The 27670-nt window shown below is 43.6% G+C and overlaps 1 protein-coding gene across 1 annotated transcript in view; it reads left to right on the top strand.

Annotated features, from left to right (window-relative positions):
• rxfp1 (relaxin family peptide receptor 1) overlaps positions 1 to 27670 on the top strand; it is a gene marked incomplete at both ends in the record, with an annotated part of 183032 nt that overhangs the window by 76659 nt on the left and 78703 nt on the right. The window contains one exon of the mRNA XM_084332008.1: positions 14722 to 14805. Coding sequence (XP_084188134.1) covers positions 14722 to 14805 — 84 coding nt within the window. The remainder of the gene's footprint in view (positions 1 to 14721; positions 14806 to 27670) is intronic.

The following is a 27670-nucleotide window of genomic DNA, read 5'->3' as shown; positions in this document are numbered from 1 at the left end:
CTAGCGCCGCGTTAGCATTAGCATCCGGTGGAATGTACACTGCGGTTATCAGAACAGCGTTAAATTCCCTTGGAAGGTAAATGGGTCGGCATTTGACAGTCAAATATTCTATGTCGGGTGAACAATGGTTACTCACAATGTTTGTGTTCGTCGCCCAGGAGTCTTTTGTGTAGATAAAAAATCCACCGCCGCGCAACTTCCCTGTGCTCTCCTTCGTACGGTCTTCTCTGTGATGCGTTCGCCCTTCTAGCTCGATAGCTAAGTCCGGGATGGATGAATGTAGCCAGGTTTCTGTGGTAATTAGCACGCAGCTATCCTTCACAGTGTTGTTAGTTGCGACCTGTCGTCTCAGTTCGTCCATCTTGTTAGCGAAAGATCTGGCATTTGTTAGGAAAATACTCGGCAGCGGAGGTTTATCTGGTCGTCTTCTCAGTTTCTCTAGTAGCCCGGCTCTGCAGCCCCGTCTTTGTTTACGTTCCTTACGTCGGCGGCGTTGCTTGGTAACGGGGATAACAAACCACGGTGCGCCAGGGCTCCTAGCGATTTCAACCGGAATGTTATTCCCGTGGATAAACTCGGCTGTAACTGCGTTTTCCTTGGGTAATCCGATTTCTAGTAGGTCGTGTCTACTGTAGCTATTTTTAGCCCCTAACATGATGTTAGTAAGAACAAACAGACATTCACAAACAGTACAAACGCGCACCGAGTGTTACACCACAGAGCCGCAGCGACCAGTCGCGACGCCACTTCCTGCCAACAGCCATTACCAGATGAACATTCTACCTCCTGAGCCACTGTCGCCCCACCACAGTTGATTGAGTGAAGATAATTGGACTAGAATTGGTTTGACCTCAGATTTTCTTGGGAACCAGGAAATACTGGAAATAAATACCTTTTGTCGACTCCTCTGGTGTGGCGAAAATCACCTGTTTGGACAGTAAGGTCTGGATCTGAGAGCTTATGTTGGATTTGTGTCTGAAAGGACAGTAGGATTCACCCCTGAGAATGGAGGGTGGGGCATTGCAAATGGCATTGCAAGCCTGTGCCTCAGTGTTTTGTCTAACCACTGGCCTATGGCATTTCTCCTGCCCTATTGTGTGAATGTCTGAAAGTGGCCGTGCCTCTAGCTGAGGTAGGCAGGCTATGAAATCTGGTCCTTGACCAGCGGTACCACCCATGGAGGACCAGAATTGTGCATGGCAGCCCCAGTGCACCACTATTGTCAAAATCAAAGCAAGGCTACGCATGACACTGCAAACTGCTTGAGCTAGGCTGATGTGACCTACTCAAAGGCACAGCCAGACCATGCCGGCATTTCAGAACCGTACTGTGATGGTGCTTATGGCTGGCTGAGTGTTTATGTGTAACTTTAGGTTATAGTAGGCTGCTTTCCCGTAGTACTGCCATTAGGTCAAATGGGCCTTTTTTGTCCTTATTCGATTTAAAAAAAAATATTCACAACATTTTCTATTGGTGGGGCCGCGGGTGTTACCCCGAGTCCCTCCACCAGTCACTTATGCTTTTTGGGTGCAAAGCAGCACAGGTTGCCTGCACTCTGACTCCCGGAGGTAGTAGAGGGTGTTAAGTGTTAATATGTTTGCATTTAACTGCTCTTTAACAGTTCCACAGTAAGAGGGCGCTATAGGCGTAAGGAGACGCAGCTATTGTAGCTGACGTCAGGTAGCAGGTATAAGGGATTGTTCCCTCCCCCTCTGTCTCTCTCTCTCTCTAGCTCTCACGGAGAGCAGGTCTAGTGGTGCAATGTACATACAGTATGTGAAATAAACCACGCCAGTTAAGGCTAAAGAAGACCTCGTCGTTATGACCAGTTATTGCTCCCCATGTGACTCTGTCAACAGGTTATGGGCCCAGATCACGGAAGAGCAAAATAACGATAGCTAGTTAGCTGAAAAGTTTTGGCTAGTTTAGCAGCGGGAAAAACGCGGGACGCTAAAGCTAAGCTAACGGGCAGCTAAGCTAAGCTACAATTAAAAGATGGCGACCAGAGGCAGAAGCAAGTGGCCCACGTTTGACGGAAGGGCAGAAGAATACGAGCTCTGGGAAGAGCAGATGTTGTGCTGTATGCATGGAGTGGGCCTGAAAAAGATAATTTTGACGGGCCTCACGGATAAAATTACGGAGGCCGTGCGAGCCCTGGATACTAAGCTGAACGCCGACGCATACTGCGAGCTAGCACCACTCCTAGACAACACAAGCTTGGGGCTGATATTCCGGGACACAAAAGACAAAGGCAGAGAGAGTCTAAAAGTGTTAAGAGAACACTACATCGGCAGAGGTAGGCCCCGGATTGTATCCCTGTATATAACTTTGACCGCACTGAAGAAAGCTAACACAGAGACTGTGACTGAATACGTCATCAGGGCGGAACAGATCATCACGCCGCTCAAGAGTGCAGGAGAAGCACCGAGTGATGGACTAATGATGGCGATGGTTATGAGGGGATTACCGGAGATGTATAAACCATTCACACTTTGGCGACACCTAGTGGCTCGGGTATGCATATTTCGACTAAATCCATTCAGCGGTTCTTGAGTTACATGCCACGATTTGAGGCTTGTGCAAAGTACACGGTATTGTGCAAAATACCACTCCCGACAGTAGTTCCGTCAATCTAGATCCGATCTCGAAAATGATTATGGAGGTGGCTTTCCAATGAGTGTGGCTTTCCAATGATACCCCACCTGGGGATGTATGAATCAGGGATCTGGTGAAAAACTAACGAGCGAAAACAGGAAGAGAAAAACAGCCGAATGAATTGAAGTCTATGAGAAAACTCAGTTTTTCTCAGTTTACCAAAATCACTCCTAATCACTCATTTCAGAATGGATCTTTATGAAATTTGGACATGTACTACGTAAGGCTTCAGGCTATGGGTCCGTATGGATTTGTAAGCCATACCACCTTCTGGGGAAATACTACCTCTGGACTACTAACTACTACAGAAAAACTTGAGTAACAAGTTTTTCTACAACTCAAGTTCCGACCTATGGAACTCTATTATGTTAGCACTAAAAGTGAATTTTTCTTCTGGAATCAAGAATGTCATCTTTCAAAAGAGACCAGGTTCATGCATGTGATATAAGTATAAAGTATAGTGTTTTGGTTTGCAAAAAAAGTATGCAGTCCTCAAGTTCAAGTAAAAAAATTCCACTTTTCTGCCTGCTTGATAAGAGGTTAAGTTTCATAGCTTATTTGATCTGGCTGAAACCGGGGAGTACTTGAACTAAGCTTCAGCTCATTGCTTTGCTAATCTGCCCATTAGTGCCTGGCCCCACATTAACCCTTTCACTACCGCACTACGAAATGGTTAACCCTTTCACTGCGACAATACAGAAGGTTAACCCTTTCACTGCCAAACGACAAAGGGTTAACCCTTTCACTACCACACTACATAAGTGTGGTAGTGAAATGGTTAATCACAGGTGTCTGACATTAGTAATTCGAGCTGGGGATATAAGAACTCTAAGCAGAACACCTGCAGGCCAAATTATCCCTGCTGACCGACCTTTCAATCACAGTGGATGTATGAATGGCTTGACGACCGGCTGAACTTCTCTGCTCACATCACCTTCAACAACCAGAACCTGCATATTCTTCCTGAGCAACCTGAGAAGGATCCGCCCCTTCCTGACAAAAGAAGCCACCGACTCCTCCTCCTCAGCCATCGCCTTGACTACTGCAATGCACTGCTAGCTGGTTTACCAGCAGCTACTGCCACCAAGCCACTTCAAATCATATAGTGTTGGGACTAACGTGTTACAAAGTAACGCGTTACAGTAACACCATTACTTTTGGCAGTAACTAGTACTCTAATCTAACGCATTACTTTTCAAATTCAGTAACTCAATTACCGTTACTAAATGGTTCGTTACTGCGTTATTTTTATGTAGATTGGTAGCGAGCTGTAGTGCAATAATTAATCCATAAATTGTATTAACTCATTCAGCGCCAGTCACGATGATAGTCGGGTTAACTCGCCATCGCTTGAGCGCCAATCACGAGTATAGTCGGGTTTTAATCGTTATTTCTTTTATTAGCGATATCCATTCATTTCCATCCATCCAGCCTGATGTTATCGTTGGGAATGGGTCTGAGCTCGCAAAAGAACAAATACCGCCACCTACGCCTTCCAGCGGGTATTGCACTCCACTGGGAATGGTGTCGTTTCTTTTCTGGGACGATCCGAGCCGTGCGGGTGGGGTTTAAATACTCAGGCGAGGTAGGCAGATACACCTATGCATTGGAACAGTAACCCCGCCCGCCCGTCATTCTGAAAAGGACGGTAATGTGGTACGGACCTCCACGAGCAGTATTTGGAATGGCGATCAGATAATTGGATTATTTCTTTTGCATTACATCAGATACAAGGTAAGAACACTATATATAAATTTGATCGTTGATCTGATATTTATTTCTACCCCGATCGATGCTGTCTCTGTGTGTGTATGTGTGGCTGTGTGCCGTTGGTGGCAATTGGGGGGGGGGGGCGGGTGCGCCGGTCTAAACCACATTGCATGCTTGCACGAGGAAGGATAATAATGATGATCTAGCGTCAGGAAGATTTGATAATCAGGCGAAAAATTACAATGTGTTTAGTGTATTCCACTAAAACGCTATTATCGCGTCTTTCTCTGGAATTACTCGGAAGCACCCAAACTATATTCATATTCAAAACGGTATAAAACGGAAATGTACAGATGAAAAAACAATCCGTTTTGTAAATGTTGACTGGAAGCAACTCACTGATAATCGACAGGTGTATTAGACCCATAGCTATAATTTAAGATATATTTTAAGCACTCACAAATCTCGCAGTCCTCCCATTGACTTACAGTGGTGGCGTACTAGCGCCATCTCGCGGATTAAGCTCCGGCGCTGAATGAGTTAATGCACCATAGTAAGAGTACTGTATTTTACCCATTCTGCAATCTGTTAATAAAGTTTTCAATCAATCAATCAATCAATCACAGGGGAGCGTTCTCCTAACACTCCAGGGCCGAAGTGCCGGTCATGTAAAGTGCTTGTTACAACTAGCCGGACGAGCCCCTTTCACACCGTCAGGGCTCCGGTTCAAGCTCCAGCTCCGTTCTGGAGCCTCTGAACCTTGGTGCTCTCTGCCGAACCAGCCCATGTTTACACCTATTTAAGGAGAACCAACGTTCCACCATCCTCCGTCATCAACAGGGGGTGTTACTCAGGCGACCGTAAACACAACCATATGAACATGACAGTGGCAAAATGTGCCCTATATAAAACAGCTTCAGAGGTTCCGCATTGCACCATGCTGATCCACTCAACAGGTAGCGATCTCAAGACGAGATCCGATTAAAATGTATTGTCATTATACAGTACAATACATCATCCAACCAGAGTGGATAAAGAAATGCATAAATAAAATTAAAAAAATAAGTGTAACTGAGAGATTTGAACCTGGGACCTAAGGATCCACAGGCAGCTGCACGTTGACTGCAACTGACTAATCCATAATTTACACTTGTCAAAAGCCAATTGCGCAGTCTTCAGTATTGGCATTAATAAATCAGATGTCATCATGCTAATATGTCATGTTCTACAGTAGGACTTACTTCTATGATACCCAATAAAACAAGTAATTAGAATAATAGAAGCCTACGTTGCTGGAATGATTCATTTCGAACATATATACAGTACGTGTTTGTGTGTGTGTGCTTGCACGCTGACGCTCACTTTGTATGTACGTACTGGTATAGTGGTATTACAGTGAAAAGTAAACACAGGCTACAAACCAGCCAAAATAAGACCATTCGATTGGTCCTAAATCTGCCACCTCGAACCCATATTGAGCCATGTCACTTCAATGAGGTGGGATGGCTCCCTGTGGAGCAGAGGGTCTCCGTTCTGAAACTGGGACATATGTATAGAATGTTAAATGGATCTGCCCCCAGTTATTTATGCTCTCGCATTGTCCTGTGTGGCCAGGTCCACGGACGACAGTTACGCAGCTCTCAGTTTATGATCCTAGAAAGGGTTCCTATTCACAGAATGGCTTTCTTTCTACAGCCTGCCGGCTGTGGAACTCTCAGCCCAGGGCCATCCAAAACTCCCCCACTATTGCTGTCTTCAAGAGGGGTGTGAAGCGACATCTGCAACAATAGGTTGCAGTGGGTGCTTGGCCACCACTCTTGAAGAACAGGAACATGATGTAATGAGGCTCTTTCAGAAAATTGTCTATTATCTACTTGTTTTATCTATCTTATCTTCTTAACTCTTTCTTTGTGATTTATTGTATTCTTCTTGGGACCATGTTGGAAACAAGTCGACAGACTTTCACATGTTATCCTTATACCCCTTGTTTTTATACTTTTGTATAAATTGTATGTACTAAATAAAAAATCAATCAATCAATCAATCACTCACTTTCTCCACGCATATTTATTTCTGAAGCATTTATTTATCCACTCTGGTTGGATGGTGTATTGTACTTGTGCTGTATAATAACAATAAATTGGAATCTAATCTCATTTTGAGATCAGTCGCAAATCGCTTCCTGTTGTATGGATCGATTGAGTGCAATGCCAAACCTCTGCTGTTCGCCGTTTTCGCTTGTCCTGACAGCCTAGAATATGACATGCCCACTGATGATGTCACGGTTCGCAAGGAAAAACCAAAAAAATTTCCGTTCCAGCTGATCACTGATTTTTCACGTTTCAAACCAATTATTCGTGCCAGCCGGTTCGAGATTACGTTCGGGAACTGGCTCTGGCATGGAGCCCGGCCGGTGTGAAAGGCACTCGGTAATTCCCTCTGTAAGGTGGTAGTAAACAGTAAACCAGGAAACCGTTCTCTCAAGGACTGGGCATTTATTTCCGTTTGCAGGGTTGACCGCTCTCTTAATCTCTATTCTTAATGTTATTGACTAACGTCAGTGTTCATTTTGTCAACTAAAATGATGACGAAAGATGTTCGTCAACGAAGGTTTTTTTCATGATGACAACAAGACGTGACGTCACGTTATTGAAGACCATGTCACGCTAACGAGACTAAATCGTTTATTAAATGTCGTTGACCACAACTGAGGACACAAAAATGTAATTTACAAAAACCAGGTCGAAATTTCTCTTCATGTATGTTGATATTGTTGACTAAAACAAGACGAGACAAAATAATTATAACTTTTCTTAATGCCATCGTCCCGACAGAGCAGTGTGACGGGGAGCTCTGTTATTAGCATTAGCTGAAGAGCTATTTGAAAAGCTCGTTTTAGCTTTAACGTTACCTTGGCTAAAGTTGGGACTATTCATAATCCAGCTGCAGACCTGCAAGCAAAGTACAGCAAGTTGGCAAAGGAGTATTCCAAGCTAAATTACTTTTTCACCAGTAACGTTACATTCTTTCCATCTAGCTCACACTAACTGGCTAACCTAGCTCACGCTAATGTGGCTAACTGATCGACCTCTCGCACACAATTAATGACATGTTGCGGACAGCCATACCGGTGACAATGTTTAGCTTTTAGTGACAAATGATAAGAGTCTGAGGCGGAGTCTCAAAAGAGAATGTTGAATATTTATTGTGCATTAAAAATCACAACAGAGCCTCTGCTACTAGCTGACCTAAACAGAGCCTTCTGGAAGCAAGTGCAACAACGTATAATGTCCGTGTGGAACCAATGTGCCAACAACCTTTCCGTGGGTGAAGCATAGTTGTCATTTAATGATACTAATACTAATCTATACAATCACCTGTTGTTGAATAAATACCATTACTTTCTAGTTATTACAAAAACGAAAAAGAAAAGAAAAAAAGAGTTTTATAATTTATATAATATAAAAAAAAAAATAGTACATTAACTAAAAATAGACAAACATGTCATCCTTTTTTTCGTCGACAAAATCTAGACTAAAACAAAAAAGACAAAATTGAGACAAAAACTGACTAAGACTAAAATGCTCAGACATTTAGTTGACTAAAACTGACTAAACGAAAAATAAATGAAGATGACTAAATATTATGAAAACGAAAAAGTTGCACTTGACTAAGACTAAAACTAAAATGAAAATAGCTGCCAAAATTAACACTGCATTACATACAAATGAAGTGCTACCTTTCTCTACCGTTCCTGCACACACTCTGACTATATTAAGACCACCTATCTATCCCACAACACATCACTCTTTATTTTGTATTTTTCCCCCTCCTTTTTCCATTTTTCTCCCATCCCAATGTTAGTCGTTATGCCAATTCCCAATCCCCTTCCTGGTCGTTGCGCACTCTACCCCCTACCATCGGTCTGGGAGGGCGGAGACTATCACATGCTTCCTCCGACACGCTTTTTTTTCACCTGGCAGCGCAGACTCTCACTGGGGGAGTGTAACGTATGGAAGGGTCACACTACCTCCCCCAGATCCTTCCCTCGCTGTGCAGGCGCCCCGACTGTAGGAGTCGCTGTTTACAACGACCAGGACCCACCCCACCGGCTTTCCCACCCACTGACACTGCCAATTGTGTCAGTATGGACGGCCGACCAAGCCGGAGGTATAGCTGGATTCGACCCCACTGTATCTATGGTGGTAGACAGACGCTTAGTCCGCTGCGCTACCCGGCTGCCCACACATCACTCTTAAAGGTGACATGCATTATAAATGTCATTTTTCAGTCTCTAGCATTGTATTATAGTAATAGGAGTTAGTATCAATGTGTTTTTGTGTCTAAATACCATATTGGCGGATTGCTCTCATTCAGCTCAGACCATTTCCTGCTAGATTTAATTAGGTCATTCTGATTTGAGGCATATGTTGACGTCAGCGGGCACTGGGTAAGCGGACAGTGATCCGATTGGCTCTGTGGTTGTAGCGCACCAAACGGGGTTTGACAGAGCGAGCGAGAGAGAGAGAGAGAGAGAGAGAGAGAGAGAGAGAGAGAGAGAGAGAGAGAGAGAATCAGATAGACCCTCGCGACAGAGCACACATACACACTGTGCCGCGGCGCTACAGCTGCTCCCGAATCGAGAGAGAGAGAGAGAGACCACCGTGCAAACACTCCGCGCGCAGCCCCCCCCCCCCCCCCATTCGGGAGCACAAGCTGCAGCGCGGCACAGCAGCAGACCCCCCGAACGGGAGAGGGAGAGAGAGAGAGAGAAGGGGACCCGCACAGTTCTCTCTCTCTCTCTCTCTCTCTCTCTCTCTCTCTCTCTCTCTCTCTCTCTCTCTCTCTCTCTCTCTCTCTCTCTCTCTCCTCCACCTTTTGTTTCTCTTCCTCCACTTGGAGGAATATATTTTTTGGAATAAACCTTACAGATGTCTTCCATAGACTCACAGGAATTGTGTAAAGTTGCCCAAATAGTTCTAGGAATAGCAATGCATGTCCCCTTTAACACTTTCCATGCCAGCAGGGGGTGCCAGAAATAGGCGCTTGAGTGCCAACGCTGTAGTCAATGGAGGGCGATCATATTTGCGAACGCATAAACTATATCTTAAATTATGGCTATGTGTCTAATACGCCCATCGCTTATCAATGACTTGTTTGCAGTCAACATTGTCGAAACGGATTGGTTTTTAATCGGTTAATTTCCGTTTTATACCATTTTGAAAAACGCTAGTTTTTTTTTAACTTTCAGAAAAAAATTAAGATTCTGCAGGAATCGCGCTTTACTGTAATACACAAAACACGTTGTCATTTTTCGGGCTATTTATGAATCGTTTTCAAATAAACGCTAGATTATCAATAGTATATGTGTACTTATGCACGCTATAGAAGCGGGCTGAAAATATATTATCTTATTTCCTGATCAGCACACACACACACTCACAGCCACACACACACATATGGAGACACGTTGATATAATTATAAGGTGAAAACAGCTCTGATTATCCCAAGACTGTTACGTTCTGGACACCGACCTCGGTCGGTGACCACCCACATTCCTGGCATATGTCACTGGGCTTGTCACCTGTCATTTCCCTGTCAATTAGTGCTGTCACTTAGGGGTGGTTCCTGATTGGCTGTCACGGGGGTGTGTGTGGAATGTTGGTATTTGGTCTCTATTTAACATACCTCTCTTCTGCTTGTCCATTGTCAGGTCTTCACTAATTGCGTTCGGGGATAACGCGGACGGTTCTACTGTGGACCTCCAATAAGCTCCCATTTACCTTATCTTACACTTGTGCTTTTAGCACTTGTTCTCTCTTAGAATTTACTCTGTGTTCTTACTATTAAAGTCGAACCTGTTCAAGAGTAAACACTCTCTGTCTCTGTGATTGCCTTCAACCATTGGAATTCACCTACCTGCATTCTGACAGAAGACCTGACCATCAGAATTCCATGGAGGCCATCATGGAGATGCTCTGGACGCAGGGAGCAGCCCAGACACGGATGGAGGAACATCAGCAGCTGGTCAGCGCCGAGTTAATCCGACTCAATGGGGTCGTCGGATCATCCCAAGCGGTGGCGCAGTCGGCGTTGGCCACAGCTCGACAAGCCCAAGAAGGAGTGGCTGGTGTGCAGTCGGCGGCGGGGGAAGCAGCGCTCCACGCAGAGGAAAGTCAAGGGGGGTTCGGGGTCCAGGAGCGGTCCCGCGAACCACATCTACAGGCGCCCGCTCGCTATGACGGATCACCGGATGGTTGTCGGGAATTCATCACCCAGTGTCTACTCGTTTTCCGGCTGCAACCACGATCATTTCCATCGGAGACAGCGCAGGTAGCGTATATTATCACACTGCTCACCGGCGAAGCTCTCTCCTGGGCTACGGCGGAATTGGAGGCAGGGGCGATAATCTGCGACAGTCTGGACGCCTTTACCCGGGAATTGAGAAGAGTATTCGATACTTCCCGGGTACTCTCGATCTTCGAGGCTGGTGGTCGTCTTCTCGACTGCCGGCAGGGCCTCCGCACTGTCGCAGCTTATGCTATCAAATTTAGGATCTTGGCTCGGGAGACAGCTTGGGCGGAGAACGTCTGCGTGGTTCTGTTCGTCAGGGGACTCTCAGCGCGGATGCGAGATGCTCTCTCCGCGCGTGAGATCCCCGAGCAGCTGGAAGTGCTGATCAACACCACCATCAAGATGGATAATCGGCACCGGGAGAGGGAGAAGGAGCATGTCAACAACACCCAGCCCCAGGTATGTTTTCCTTCTTCTCCTGGTGTTGATAATTCCATGCATTACACGAGTGGGCCACTGGGTGATGAATCCATGCAGCTTGGAGCGCTGTCGCTCTCGGACGACGAGAGGCAGCGCTTCATCAAAGAACGACGCTGCTTCCGGTGCGGTCGCACCGGTCACCGCTTCGGCAGCTGTCGGGTCCAGGCTGTATCGGCTCGGCGCCAATCGGGGATGGAAGGTGCGCCGTCGGGCCTCGAGAGGGCGCCAGCAGGTGGGCTCATTCCTGCCAAAACCACGGACTCTCGCACATTTTTTGAGGTGGCGATCAACTGTGGGGGTGACATTAGGTGAACTAAGGCTCTCATTGACTCAGGGGCGGCGGGCAATTTTATTCACGTGGGATTGGTGAAGGAGTGGGGAACCCCGGTGGAGGACTTAGGGGTTCCCTTACCAGTCTATGCCCTGGACGGTCGGCCCCTGGGCAGTGGGAGCGTCACCCAGCGCACAGTTCCCTTACACATCCGGGTGGAGGGTGGGGAGTGGGAATGGGTTACTTTTTTTGTCATCTTTTCCCCCTATTCTGTCATGGTGTTGGGTCATCCCTGGTTGTCGTCATGTGTTCGTGTCATTAATTGGAGCACGGGCGAACTCTCAACGGCGGCCGACGTCAAGTCGATCGTCAGCGGGAGTTTGCCCAAACCCTTGTCTCCCCCCCCCCTCTTCTCTTTTGTCTCCTCCCTCTTTCTCCAGGATGGTGGGGAGCGTGGCAGATTCTGATCTACCCTCTAATCCCGATTTAATAGGGGTGCCTGAGATCTATTGGGACCTGGCGGACGTTTTTAGCAAAACGCGTGCTAAAGCACTTCCGCCTCATAGATCATACGACTGTCCCATTAATCTTCTACCCGGTACCTCCCCGCCTCGCGGGCGAATGTTCTCTCTCTCACGCCCCGAAACCTTGGCCATGAACACCTACATAGAGGAGGCATTGCTTGCGGGGCACATACGCCCTTCCACTTCCCCTGCCGGCGCTGGCTTCTTTTTTGTTGATAAAAAGGATGGGGATCAGCGCCCATGCATTGATTATAGGGGATTGAATGACGTTTCCATCAAGAACCGATATCCTTTACCCCTCATGGACACGGCCTTTGAGTGCTTACAGGGGGCACAGGTCTTTTCTAAACTTGACTTACGTAATGCATACAACCTGGTCAGGATTAGAGAGGGAGACGAGTGGAAGACTGCATTTAACACACCCAATGGGCACTATGAGTATTTGGTCATGCCCTTTGGTTTGGCTAATGCTCCGGCAGTCTTCCAAGCCCTGGTTAACGACATGCTGCGAGACTTGATTGGGGTGTCGGTGTTTGTCTACTTAGATGATATCCTGATTTTTTCTCGCGATATGGTGCAACACCAAATGCACGTTCGGGAGGTGCTAGACCGTCTCCTCAAGCATCAACTATTCGTTAAGGCTGAGAAGTGTGTGTTTCACACGGACACCGTGTCCTTCCTGGGCTTTGTGTTGACGAAGGGCGATCTGCGCATGGATCCAGCCAAGGTGAGTGCAGTTTTGGACTGGCCACGGCCTTCGTCGCTCAAGGGGTTACAACGGTTTTTGGGCTTTGCAAATTTTTACAGGCGCTTTATTCGCAATTTTAGCGCCTTAGCCAATCCCTTAACAGCTCTCACTAAGGCCTCTCTCCCTGGCTTTGAATGGTCGCCTAGGGCTGAGTCGGCCTTCTGCGATCTTAAACGTCGTTTTACATCCGCTCCTGTATTGATCCGCCATGACGCGGAGGTTCCGTTCATTGTGGAGGTGGATGCCTCTGACGTCGCGGTGGGGGGGGTGCTCTCTCAGAGATGCTTAAAGGATGGGAAAGTGCACCCGTGTGCTTTTTTTTCTCGCCGTCTGTCACCAGCCGAGCGTAATTACGACGTGGGTAATCGGGAGTTATTGGCGATCAAATTGGCACTGGAGGAGTGGAGACATTGGTTGGAGGGGGCATACCTCTCTTCTGCTTGTCCATTGTCAGGTCTTCACTAATTGCGTTCGGGGATAACGCGGACGGTTCTACTGTGGACCTCCAATAAGCTCCCATTTACCTTATCTTACACTTGTGCTTTTAGCACTTGTTCTCTCTTAGAATTTACTCTGTGTTCTTACTATTAAAGTCGAACCTGTTCAAGAGTAAACACTCTCTGTCTCTGTGATTGCCTTCAACCATTGGAATTCACCTACCTGCATTCTGACAAAGACTGGTAAAATAGATTCCTTACCTCAGATCAGATGTTCTCCAAAAAGATTATTCCAATTCCTGATCGCCATTCCAAATATCGATCGTGTTTATTGATCCAACGCTGGGTGGTCGAAAGTAGGGATGTCCGATATTATCGGCCTACCGATATTATCGGCCGATATTGGCATTAAAATGTGATATCGGAAAATATCTGTATCGGTTTTCAAAAAAGAAATCTGATTAGCACTATTACTCAGTAGTAAAAATTTATATATTTTATATCCAGTTTAATCACCTGTACATTGTATATTACTATTGCACTTTACTGCTACATTTGCACTCTGGTTGGATGCCAAACTTTGTACTGTACTTGTGTGGTATAATGACAATACATTTTAATCTAATCTAAGGCTACGTTTAGACAAGCGTTTTGGGATGGAAGTCTGAACAGAAACCGCAAAAGTCGTCTTGCGGTTGCACTTTTAATTTTGCGTTTAGACGAGCGTTTTGGGGTGGAATTCTCCGTGCAGACGACGCTGTAACGACGGAGCCCCGCTGTCACACGATTGGCGCATATGTCACATGACGTGCTGTGAAGACCCGCCCTACTCTGCCTCTGATTCGCAGACTGTGGATGGGGAATGTGATTGGACCAAAGCAGAGTCACTCACAGACAGTGGGTCCACTCACGCCGCGGGACAGATTCTTGTGTATTTAACCCTTTCACTGCCACACGACAGCCGGTTGTGTGATAGTAAAGGGTTAACCTTCTGTCGTGTGGCAGTGAAAGGGTTAAAAGTACTGCCAATGTAGCCTCCAGGTGATCGCCATGGATAGAATCAGACATGCTTTGTTTACGCTTCTAGGCTACTGGCGGCGCTGGCGCATGCCTGTGATGTAAGCAGTACGCGCGACCAGAGCCGTGACAACCCTTTAGTCATCGTTTTATGCGGTTTTGACAGTTTAGACGAGAGCGCAAAGGTTTAGCGTTTCTAGGAATTCCACCCTGGAAGGTAGTCTCACTTTTTTGCGGTTTCACCCCGTAAAAACGCCGTTTCCGTATAAACGAAAGGCACATCCGAAAAAATATTTTTGCGGATTCACCTGCTAGCGTTTCCGTCTAAACGGGGCCTAAGCTAATCTAATGTTCAAATCTACACAGATGAAGTTTGGCCAATGTTGTGTTTATTTTTACAAACCTTTCTTTATCTTCAACGTAATTAATTTGAACCAATCAAACTGTAAAACTTGGAGTGATTTGCAGTGGTACAGTATGTGACAGTACCCGCAGAGAGTGATTCTGACCTTACATTTAAGTTGGAAGACTTAAATTGGATGTACTTTGCTCCATTTTCTCATTTCTCATTTTGTTTTCTCTAGGAGACAACAATGGATGGCCGGATCTTTTTGACAGGTATTTTGGAATGCCCAACACTAGCTCTGGAACCAAGTCCAATACATGCTGTGAGTACACCATCATTCACCTTTTTTCAAGTGTGTCTCTTGAGATTGGGCTAACTTTGGGGAAACTCTACTCAAAAATGCAACTCTGGAGAGACGATAAAAAAAAAGTGTTTCCTTATGCAGCGCTCCCTCACCGTGAAGAGAATTGTAAATTCAGTTTAGGGAGAGTTCAGCAAGACAGAACAAAAAGGGAAAGCAGGGAGAGCTCGGCAAGGCAAAACGAAAAGCTTTGGGAAATCAAGGCTACGGCAGCAAATAGTATTTGTTATCAGCTGTTATACCATGTTCTGAGTGAATACTTTTTTCTGATTGGCCAACAGGTGTGAGTTAAAACCGTTTAATGCACACGTAGTTCGGCTCAAGTTGAATCACCGTTCAAAATTCATCCGCTACCCAACCTGTAAGTGTAACCATAGCAACATTAAAGGGCACAGCTGTTAAAGCTTACTCGTTATCAATTGCAGCGAGCACAGCAGACTTTTCAACTTGATGAACTAACGACCAGGAAGGAAAACACACAGATTTTCAAATGCTTTTATATGGTTGGAAAAATTACCATGGTATAAGTGAAATAGTCAACTTGTAGATGTCCGTTACAAGAGTCCATTTCTCTGGTCTACAGGGCATTGCCCCAATAGAATTTATCAGGAATGTTTAAGGTGAAGGTGAGATGATTTGTCCAGCTCCTCACTGTCTTAGAACTATATGATATCTGGAATGCGTATTGTGAGGCTGTTGACCGCCTGAAAAAATATAGAATTTTAACATTTTGAAAAAACATTTTGAAAGTTGCCACTGCAAATTGTGGTTACATGAGTAATGTAGGCCTACATTTTTGTCATAAATTTTGAAATATGACGTTTTTCACACGTTTCTTGCCCAGAGAAACGTGTTGAATCCGAGTGTGACTGAGCATCCCAGCTAAAGAGCAGTGCTGTTGTTGATGTGTTTGCCCCCCCAGGATCCCACCGCAAAAAGTTTTTAATTCCATGGAAGACTTTTTAAAATGTGCGATTGTAAAATTGTAATTTCTGCAATGTAATAACAATTCTGGATTGTGTATAAAAACCAGTTGAGACGACCAGCGTTTCCACACGCTACTTACCTTGGCCGCTCTGGCCTCAAATGGTCTGGTGAGACACAGTTAATCAGCCTTATCGCGATAACATAAGTATGTCTTGAATGAACGAGACGTGATAGTTTATTTGCACACAGAATGAGGGTAATTTTTTGCAATAATGGAAAACAAAATGTATCCAACTCAACCACCAAGAAACCAAGAATTCACTCTATCAAATGTAGGCTATGTATGATAGTACCGCTTGCAGCCAGTAGGGCTGTCCCCGACTAAGGATTTGGATGGTCGACTAGGATTGGCCAAAATTTGCCGTTAGTCGACTATTGGTAGACTAAAAAAAGAATTTATAATATTTTTATTTTTATTTTTTTAAATGTTGTATCATTCCATTTGCGCTGTGGGGGGTGCTTAATGTCTGAAGGAGTCGACTGAAGGCTTCTTGTCCTCTGCAAAAGCATGCAATTGGTCCACTGATGCATACATCTTGATATGTGTCTAGTCTAGTGTGTTCATTAGACGGGTGAAATCCTCTTTCAGTGCCTCTGTGCCTGTTTTCGTAGGCAGTTAGCCTCTGGTATGCGTGCCATTAGCGTTAGCCACGCTTCTAGGCCTCTTTTCTTTTGGAAAGAATGATAAAAAAAAATAATAATAATATTTTTTTATTATATTCGACTAAGATGTTGGCCAGTCGACTACGGCTCCTTTCGACCGATTAGTCGACTAATCGATTAATAGGGGTCATCCCTAGCGGCCAGCAGATGCCATATCGATTTAAAGCCATTTTCTTTTTTTTTACACCTTTATTTGTAGGATCTTTCAATTATTTGAACAAACATACATATACAGTCAGATTAAAGACAACAATTACTTTTTTTTTGTATCCACTTTTTCTCCTATTTTTCTACTTTTCTCCCATCTCAATTTAGCCGTGCCAATTCTCCCCTCCCCTGTCTTGAACGTGGCTCGCATATGCCTCCCACTGGTCGGTTGTAGGGAGGATAGAAGCCTTGCATCACATGTCCCCTCCGATACATGTGGAGGCAGCCTGTCACATCTTTTCACCTGCCAGCGCGGACTCTCATTTGGCGAGGTGTAATGTGTGGGAGGCTCACACTACCCCCGCCATTTTCCTGTCTCTGCTGTGCAGGCGTCCCCCAACCGATCTGTAGGAGTCGCTGTCCACAACGTCCAGATTACCACCCATCGACTTCCACCCACTAACTCTGCCAATTGAGTTAGTATGACGGCCGGCCCAAGCCGGAGGCAATGCCGACAGCCGGAGTCGAACCCGGTGTCTCTTGCGTTGGTGAAGAGCGCAATGTCCGCTGCGCCACCCAGCCGCCCAGACAACAATTACTTTAACTCATTGACCGCCACGCCCATATGCCCAAATTAGGGCTAGCACGCCAGCGCTTTAATCAATGGGAGGACGGGGACATTTGCGAGTGCTTAAAATATATCTTAAATTATGGCTATGGGTCTAATACACCCGTCGCTTATCAATGACTTGCTTGCAGTCAACATGTACGAAACGGATCGTTTTTTCATTGGTACATTTCCGTTTTATACCGTTGCGAATACGAGTATAGTTTTGGAGGTTTCTAGTCATTCCAGAGAAAGACGTGATAATAGCCCTTTAGTGGAATACACAAAACACGTTGTCATTTTTCGGCTGATTTATGAATAGTTTTCAAATAAACGCTAGATTATCGATAGTATGTGTCCTTATGCACGATACAAAAGCGGGCTGAAAAATCGCTTATCCGTGCCTTGCTCAGTGCCAACGGCACGCACACACACACACACACACAGACACGTTGTGATCGCTATGAAGAAAACATCTGATTAACCCAAGACTGGTAACATAGAGTCCTTAATTACATCACATCAGATGTTCTGCAAAAAGATGAATCCAATTCCTGATCGCCATTCCAAATATCGATTGCGTCCATTGATCCAACGTTATAGTCCAAAACACATAATCCACGCTGCTCCCAGTCCCCCCAGTCAGCGTGGTACAACGATACTGCATGCCCGAGAAGCAAAACCCGGACGGACTTTTTTTCTTGATGCACATCCCCAGCCAATCCAATCCAATGATGTGCAATACCATCCAGGAGACGATAGGCGGTGGTATTTGCCCTTTTGCGAGCTCAGACCCATTCCCAACGATAACATCAGGTTGGATGGATGAAAATGAATGGAGTTAACCCGACTATACTTGTGACTGGCGTCCAATGAGTTAATATACTTAAAGGATAACTCCACTTTTTTTTTAAATTAGCTTATTTAACATCTTCCCTGGAGTTAGACAAGAAGATGCATACCTTTTTTGTCTCTGTGCGTGCATTTTAGCTTTGGGAATAGACGCTCCGTTAGCATAGCTTAGCTTCATCACTGGAAGTGGGGGAGGACAGTAGCCTTACAGTGCCTTACAGTGTATTGCAAGGTCTGACATTGACCAAACTTGATATGCATGACCTTGGTGGGCTCTAGGTCAACTCCTGAAAAGGGGGTCAATGTCAGACTTTGCAATCAAAAGTTAGGGGGCTAATAACCCTTGCCATAATTTCAGTGCGCCCCTAACTTTTGATTGCAAGGTCTGACATTGACCCCCTTTTCAGGAGTTGACCTAGAGCCCACCAAGGTCATGCATATCAAGTTTGGTCAATGTCAGACCTTGCAATACACTGTAAGGCACTGTAAGGCTACTGTCCTCCCCCACTTCCAGTGATGAAGCTAAGCTATGCTAACGGAGCGTCTATTCCCAAAGCTAAAATGCACGCACAGAGACAAAAAAGGTATGTATCTTCTTGTCTAACTCCAGGGAAGATGTTAAATAAGCTAATTTAAAAAAAAAGTGGAGTTATCCTTTAAGCATTACATCACGCGCGGAGCGTGTTATACGAATTAGATCACGCCTAGGGGTGGTTGTTAGGCCCGACGCGCAGCGGAGGGTCGTTAGACCCCCCTAGGTGTGATTTAATTTGTATAACACACGACTTCAAGTGATGTAATGCTTTTATACAATGGCCGAATTCACCCAACCTTATTGCTATACAATAAACACACAGTAATTGAAGCATAATGGAGATTTATTCACAAAACCATCCACAGAAAAAGTAGGTACATTTATTTAAAAAAAATTATGCCTCCGTGTCTAGAAACAGAGGGAGGTGCTACAAAGCATGCCATCTAACAACAAACTTCATATAAATCCTGCGATTTATTATTGTTTTGACAATGGGACATGACAAACCAATTACATAATCCAACATATGTGTAAACAACTAACATATTCCAGTTGACTATCTTTTCTTAATGATTCATTACGAATATATCCATACTTCCATTGTGTCCGGGACATCCAGTGAAATCGCTTCATGTGGCAGTGTCCTTTTGAAGCAGAGGGAGGTGCAGATGGAGGTGCTACAAAGCATGCCATCTAACAACAAACTTCATATAAATCCAGCGATTTATTATTGTTTTGACAATGGGTCATGACCAATTACATAATCCAACATATGTGTAACGAACTAATATTACATCGGTCCGCGACCCGATGGTTGGGGACCTCTGCTATAGAGCCACACTCCGTTATGCACAAGTTTACAGACTTTCGGAGCGTGTATATTATTCAATGAGACTGCCAGCCAGCTTTTGCGCGACGGAGAAATACATTTTCAATTTTGTTCACCCCGCAAATGTTCACCCCGCAATGGATTTAGGTGCGTCTCATCTCTCCTCTCTCATGTTGTCTGTGCTTCTCCTCTCCGGCACCCGAGACAGAGAGCACTCAGCCAGTGGCCACTCCCCTCAGACGCAAAGTTCTGTAGTTTTTCACACAGCGAGGAAAATAATACAGTCGGGCAATCTAACAAGAATTAACGTATTTAAAAGTGTGTCAGTGTAATGGTGAAGTCAAGTGCTTTGAGCAGGATAAACTTATAACTTATATTATATATATGTTACAGTATATAAAAATACCGTTTTACTTTTGTGCAGTAACTGAAGCTGCCACACCCCCCTTCCAACGTGCCTGATTGTTATGCATTTTACGCTGAATAGTAGATCCAAAATTTATAAATCTACGGCCATTTTTTTTTTTTTTTTTTTACAACGGGTCATGACAAACCAATTACATAATCCAACACATGTGTAATGAACTAACATATTCCAGTTGACTATCTTTTTTGGAGGATTCGTTCAAAGGCTATTCATACTTCCATTTGTCTATCTATGGCGGACTCAGAAAAAGTAATTCGGTTGTGGGAGGGATCTGGGGTCACGTGGAGTGTGTTATACGAAATAACAACGGCTAACTTGACTGTTTCAGCCAATCAGAATCAAGATATTTGCATGTGTAACCCAGGTTTCAGATTCATAACTATTTAGTTATAGGAACATAAATAGTTAATGCCATTGAATAAGAACATAAATAGTTAATGCTATTGTGTAAGAACATAAATAGTTAATGCTATTGTGTAAGAACATAAATAGTTAATGTTATTGGGTTATATGTATATTCATATGAGGTTAGCAATGTTTTGACCAAATCCTTTGAATTGCCTCACTGCCCCTTTAAGTTACCTCATGACGCGAGTTAGGTGGCACAACAGTTCACGCCTTGCCTTACGGCAGGTGAGCCTTGCCATACGGCAGATGAGATTATAGGTTGACGGAGGCTGACGCAGCTGAATGCTGATTGAACCGAGATGAACTAGCGCCACGAAATAGTTATCAAACAGTCATAAAAGATTCCCCCAGTTACAAAACCGAAGATGTTGTTGCAGTTAAAGAGCATACCACTTCCAGAATCGGTTTTGGCCAGGTTTTCTAGCAACTTGTTCCACCCCCGGGAAGAGTTCCCAGGAGTCCCGACCGACCACCACTCATCACGTGTGCCCACGCGGGACGAGGCAGTGTGCCGGACCGACACAAGATGGCGAGCCAACCCACTGAACCTCAGATCTAGATCAGGGCTATACCCGGAGCCTGATCTGTTACCCCTGTTGCCTCAACAGCCTGTAGGATTGTGAATTACCTTCCTCATTCCCAGTGAGGAAGTAGATCAGGAATTAACGAACTAATTGAACTTGAGTCACAAGAACGTCCAAGGACCATCATATCCTTTTCTATGATACAAACTGATTGAACGAGAGCACAAGGACTTCCAAAGGTTTTTGACCCTGTTTCACCTTTTGTATTTTGATATTGTATTTTGTATTTGATTGATGCACATTGTATATGGGTACTGATATTTCTCCTGTAAGAAAGGAGAGTTAAAGGGTCAATGCACCCAGTAAGATACTTGAACTACTGATATTTCTCCTGTAAAAAGGGAGAGTTAAAGGGTAAATTCACCCAGTAAGATACTTGAACTACTGATATTTCTCCTGTAAAAAGGAAGAGTTTAAAGGGTCATTTCACCTAATAAGGTACTTGCATTCCCAGCACACTTAAAGGTTTAAATTAATATGTTTAAACACTTACCTACTGAAATGATAAACTGATATAGAGTTTACTGAATGATAAACTGTTATAGAGTTTACTGATCTGCAATAGCAGAAGAACGATAACGAGTTACTCACGAAAAAGGGATACATCTAATATCCAAACTTAAACCTAGCTTTTAGCTAGCTACAACCTCAGAGACGTCTGAACCGAACCTAATGTGTTGATCCAATCAACCTAGGACTTGATATCGAATTAACCTTCCTGAAAGAGGGAGTGGTTAAGAAAATAACCAAAAAGGGATACTTCACTACTTTACGTTGTATGTATTGTAATTGTCTAGCTAGCGCTGTCGAGAATAAAATACCGGTCATTGTTATAACCTTGTCTCTGGCCTGCCATTCCTTTAACTGTGTATATTACTCCTCTCCTCATTCGAATCTAGAACTGGTCCGTGGCGAACAGCTGTTACTGTTAGTGACACAAGTGTTACACATGCTATTGTATAAATATATACATACAAATTGGAGACACTCAATTATTCAAACAAACACACATGTACAGACTAACTGAAGACATAAATGTAGACAAAAAATTAAACCATTTATTGTGTAATTGCCTCTATGATGCTGGTTAAGTCCTTATTGTGTGGATAAATTACCCTGGTAACCTAAAGTTGCACTATCCAATTTAGTGCAGGAGACGCATTTTGGCAAGGCTTTATCTATTTGGCTACCTAATCCCCAAACTCAAGTCAAGAACCGTTTCCACGTCTTACTGTCCAACGGCAAATGCTGTCTAACTATACTTTGAAACAAACTGCTACTGTACGTTACTGTTAGCAATAGCAACTAGTTAGCTGTCATATCTATATTCTAGCTGTACATTCAAGTGTAGCTTTAAGAAATTTCGACATCCATCGAAAGCCCTGCGTCTCCTCTTTCTTAGGACTACAACGATTTCATGAAGGCGTCATGTCCTTGTGTCTAAATCATCCGGTTTCCGGTGCAATACGCAGAGATTTTTTTATAAGCTCATATTTCGCTAATAACTAGGGATGTTCGATATTGGCTTTTTTACCAATATCCGATATACCGATATTGTCCAACTCTTAATTTCCGATACCAATATCACCCGATACCGATATATGCAAAAACACAACATTATGCATACTTTTCACAATAAATAAAATAAGAATTTGTTCTTACTTGCTTGCCTGGGTAAATAAAGGTTAAATAAATGTAAAAAAAATATATATACTGTAATAATAAAAAAAGGTTTTTTGAAAACCGATACAGATAATTTCCGATATTACATTTTAATGCTAATATCGGCCGATAATATCGGACAACCCTACTAATAACACTTAAAATTATTTTAAAAAGAGGCCGAAAATTGGTAAGGTTTTTACTGCCACTGGCAACAGCATGTGGACTAGAGCTGGTCAATACACGTTTTATGGATATCATTTCAATAACAGATTCATTTACAAGTAGACCTACAGATATGTAAGTGCAAGTCATTCCATTATGATCTGTGTCTGTCCTCCTAAAACAGTTGTAAATTATGGGCGGCTGAACCTGAGAAGAGACTGCATTATATTTTAGTACTGCTGCCTCATGTATGTGCGTGATTTGACGGATAGATCTATTTTATAATCAGTTGCGTATCCCTCTGTCTTTACAGTATGTCTATTTAAAAATCCAGAGTCAACTAAAACGTCCTTGAAATGGTCACTTGAGCGGCCTGGAATCGCAGAATGTTGTTTCATTACCAAGGACTGAATTGATTGAATTGATTGAAAACTTGAATTAACAGATTGCAGAATGGGTACAGTACAGTACAAGTCAATACACACAATTGTTAAGGGGATGCAGACCAGAGAAAGACTTTCGTCTTGTTTACATCAGGGTCCCCCATTTTCAATTCATAATGACATTTATGACATACACAACATACAGATATACAGATATAAGAATCTAATTTAATCATCTAAACTAATCTAATCATGACATTTATGACATACATATACAGTAATGTTACATTTGTGACATACAAGATATGCAAATATACAGTACTGTTAAACAGAGATCCTAACAGTAAATATATACATACGAGGGGGAGGAAACTGTACATTAGGAGGGGGTGGGTGGGTGGGAGGGTGTTCGGACATTTATCGGGGCCAGTTTCGAATTGCAGCCTCCCGTAGGTGCTCTTTGAGAGCGGTTTTGAAAGTGGGTAGGGATTCAAAAAAAATTACGGCTGTGGGTAGGGCGTTCCACATTGACGTGGCATAATTGCGAAACGTGTTTAGTCCCTTGTTTGAGCCAAATCTGGGTTGCACATGATTTGTGGAACTCCCTCTGGTGCTGTGGTCGTGGTATTCACTGACCTTTGGGAAGTACCTTGACATGGGTACCTTAGTGGTGTAGTGTAGCTTGTAGACCAGGCCCATTGCAAGTTGCTGTACTACTCTAAGCCATACTAGGTTGTCAAAATGGGCTGGGGTGAGGTGTGTTTTAAGAGTAAGGTCAAGCAGTAGTCTGACCAGTTTGTTTTGCGATGTTTGTAATCTTGTTTTTGAATGCCTTTGAGGTGCTTTGGTACCATGAGGTGCAAGCATAGTCGTAGTACCTTTGAATGAGTGCTCCTGCTAGAGTCTTCAGGGTCTTGTTTACCAGAGAGGAGATCCGGTACAAGAATCTTGTTCTTTGGTTGACTTTTTTTTATTACATTGTTTGCCATTTTGTCACAGGAAATATTTGCCTCTAGAATGGAACCTAGGTATGTAATTTCATCTTTCCTTGTGACAATATTGTCACCCACTGCAACTGAGAAGCCGTCGGTCTTGCTGAGTTAGTTTTTTGAACCGAAGAGAATGGACTCTGTTTTACCCAGGTGTAATGATAGTTTGTTATCAGCGAGCCAGGTGCAGATTCTGCCGAGTTCCGAGCTGAGGGTTTTTTCAACCTGTAACTTGTTCTTGTCAGAGACCAGCAGGGCTGAGTCGTCCGCGAACAGAAACAAGTTGCAGTCACAAGCTGACGACATGCATTTGCATAAATTACGAACAGTAACGGTCCTAGTATGCTTCCTTGTGGAACACCACAGCTCACTGGGAGGGGGGGGGGGGTTTGTCAGGATTATCTCAGGGAGAGTGTGATCCAAGCTTCTGTTTGAGACTAAATAAACATGGCACTTTTTTCAATAGCCTAATTTAAGTTGATGTAGTTGTCATATTTTGCACAGATAATGTTTACATTTAGAAAGCCTTGTTGATTGCATCCAGTGAAATTAACATATCAATGCATACTTTTATTGTCAAAAGTATGCATAATGTTTTTTGGGTGGAAACCCTGCATATATCGGTACCGGTTGATATCGGTATCGGAAATTAAGAGTTTGACAATATCGGTATATCGGATATTGGTTAAAAAAAAATTCCAATATCGAACATCCCTAAACCCAACTCAAACATTTTCTAAATGAAATCCTCTTAACTTCCGAGTGTGTGTGAAGAGTTATGCATGAAGATATGAAGACAGAAGACTGAGAATAGAAGTTCTACCATGTCTTAGTCATCCAGTTAAATCATGGTGACACCATATTTGTAGAGAATCATATTTGACAGATTCTGTCATTCTCAGTGGGAAGTTCCAGTGGGGCATTTGCATATAAGTATTGCTTTTTGTCTGTTTGGGGTTTGGTGTCTGAGCTTTCACTATCTTTATATTGTATTGATGAATTTGAAACATGAATATGGTTGGTAACACTTCGGTTCAGTTCATTTTTATTTCGGATTTTATATTGGACACATAACAATGGTAATTCCATAAATCGACAAAGTTTTACCAGCTGCTATTGCAGCATTGTCCAATTGTCCAAAAAGGGCTAGGGAGAAGCACTAGGCTTGTTGGGCCCTACCCCTGAAGACTTTTTTTTTTCTTATTAACATTTCCATACACGCATTGCTATACACTATACACATACCTGCACATGTCTACATACATACACACCCATATTCATACATTTATGACTACGTGTTTATAGCATTGCTCTGCATATACATATACATATACATATACATATACATATATATATCCATACACACATACATGGCAAAGGGCACCCCATAGTTGGTATACACAGCTTATTATTTAGAATATGATACAGTATTTATGGGATAAATATGATGATTCATACATTAGTGTTATATGGCATGTATATAAAGTGATATACAGTATATAGTACATATTACAGTATACCTGCAGTCAGTGGCGTTGCGCAATATGTCGGGGCCCCCCCGCAGGGCAGACCACTCCCCTAAATCAATAATAAAGTGAGCTCGACCCTACTGTCGAGCTCACCCTCCGCCTATGCAGGCTCTGACACTACTTGCAGTTTCAGTAAATCCTCACAATTACAATGACCCATAATCTCGTGCCATGTCATATCGTGACTGGCCGTCCCGCTACAACACACATCATTATTATCATCACACTGGACATCGCGGCCACTTAAACCATGTACTAAAAAATGTACGGATTAGATTCCAGTTCCAATGTAACCTGTAGGCTACTCGTACTGGTTATGGCGAATAAAACGTTATATTCTTCTAACCTGTCTCGGGTCTCGGCGGCACAGTAGCGTGGCTGGGGGCCTGGCTGGGCTGTCTGTCTGCCTGGACCGGCGTGTTGATAGCGGTGGACGCGGCCGGCCTGGGTGGGGAGCTTACTGCCGATGCATTCTTCAGTAACGTTAGAGTCTACCTTTGCTGCCTGCTGGAACAATGATGTTCTTTTTCGTAGCTTTGCCGTCTCCTGTTCGGCTTTCGCTCTCATCTTGTTTTTCTAAGCACCGCCGCTTGCTTGGATATTTGCGGCATTTTTACCGGCGCTTCCCGCTGTGTTTTGAACGCTGCCAATGAACATTAGTTATCAGCCTAGCCCTATCGCAGGTGAGCAAATCATAGCAGGGAGGGGGGGCCCCGCTCTCTGCGCGAGATGCATCCAGCTGCAGCCCCGCAGAACCATACTGGGCTCCACTGTCTGTGCCCTGTTCGCGCACGTTACGAAATCTAAGAGGATAGTCTACAGTGGGGGCGGGGCCCCCTAAGCTCCGGGGGCCCCCCGCACCGTATACAACACATAATGTGATATAAGATATACAGTACATGATATCAATATAATATAGTACCATAATGTAATAGTATATAGTGTAAATATTGTTTAATATAATATAATAATTAATTATAATATGATTATATAATGTAATATAATATAACATATAATATAATGTATTTTTTTGTCTCATAATTTCATTAATTAAATGCAATTAAAGCTCTCCTTTTTTTTTTTTTTTTTTTGGACAGGACAATGCAAAATTAATGAACACTGTGGAGTGTAAAAATTGCCGGCTAACTTCCCTTCTGTACCGATCGAAAATAGATTTTTTTTTCTAGATTTGACTTCACAGTGACCTTATTCAAGATTATCACTTTCAAGGTCATTTTCAAAAAAGAAAACATAGACTACAAAGGAACATAGCTTGCTCGATATTAGGACTAGTAAATGGACTGCATTTATATAGCTTTTTTTATCCAAAGCACTTTACTTATGCCTCACATTCACCCATTGACTCACACATTCACACACCGATGGCGGAGGCAACCATGCAAGGTGCCAACCTGCTCATCGGGTGCAGTTAGGGGTTAAGTGTCTTGCTTAAGGACACTTAGACACGCTGTTCAGAAGGAGCCGGAATCTAACCAGGAACCTTCTGATTACCAGACGACCGCTCTACCTCCTGAGCCACTGTCACCCCTAGTAGAATAATAAATTACAATCGGATACAAAATCACTTTTAATCACCAATGTATATAGATACACAAGTAGGTAAATACACTAGAATTGTATGTGATTATCAGCGCAGGGGCATATGACGCCTGAATTTCCCCAAGGGGATCAATAAAGGAATATCTTATCTTATATATATATTTTTTTTATCTTATTATCTTATCTAATCTTATACAACAACTCACACTCTGGCTGGAGAACATGCTTTTCCACACAGTACATTTCGAAGAGTAAATTTTACTCAAACTGAGTAAAATTTTACTCAGTTTGAGTAAGTTTGAAAAATGTACTGTGCACCAGTGTATAGAATGGCAGCTGGGTGGAAATAGGAGTCCTCTAGGGGGGTTAGAGGGTGTGCTCCTTAACGTAAGCTCTGTTGTACTTTATCGCAGTGGTTCTGAAGGTGGGGTCCACAGAAAGATTTATTTCACTGTTTAATTCACTAGAAGTTAGCCCAGTGAGAGATATGAGAATGACT

Source organism: Notolepis coatsorum (assembly GCF_963971535.1).
Source record: "Notolepis coatsorum genome assembly, chromosome: 16".
Classification (NCBI taxonomy): Eukaryota; Metazoa; Chordata; class Actinopteri; order Aulopiformes; family Paralepididae; genus Notolepis; species Notolepis coatsorum.
The sequence above is the reverse complement of the archived record's forward strand: the minus strand, read 5'-3'. Positions and strand labels throughout refer to the sequence as shown.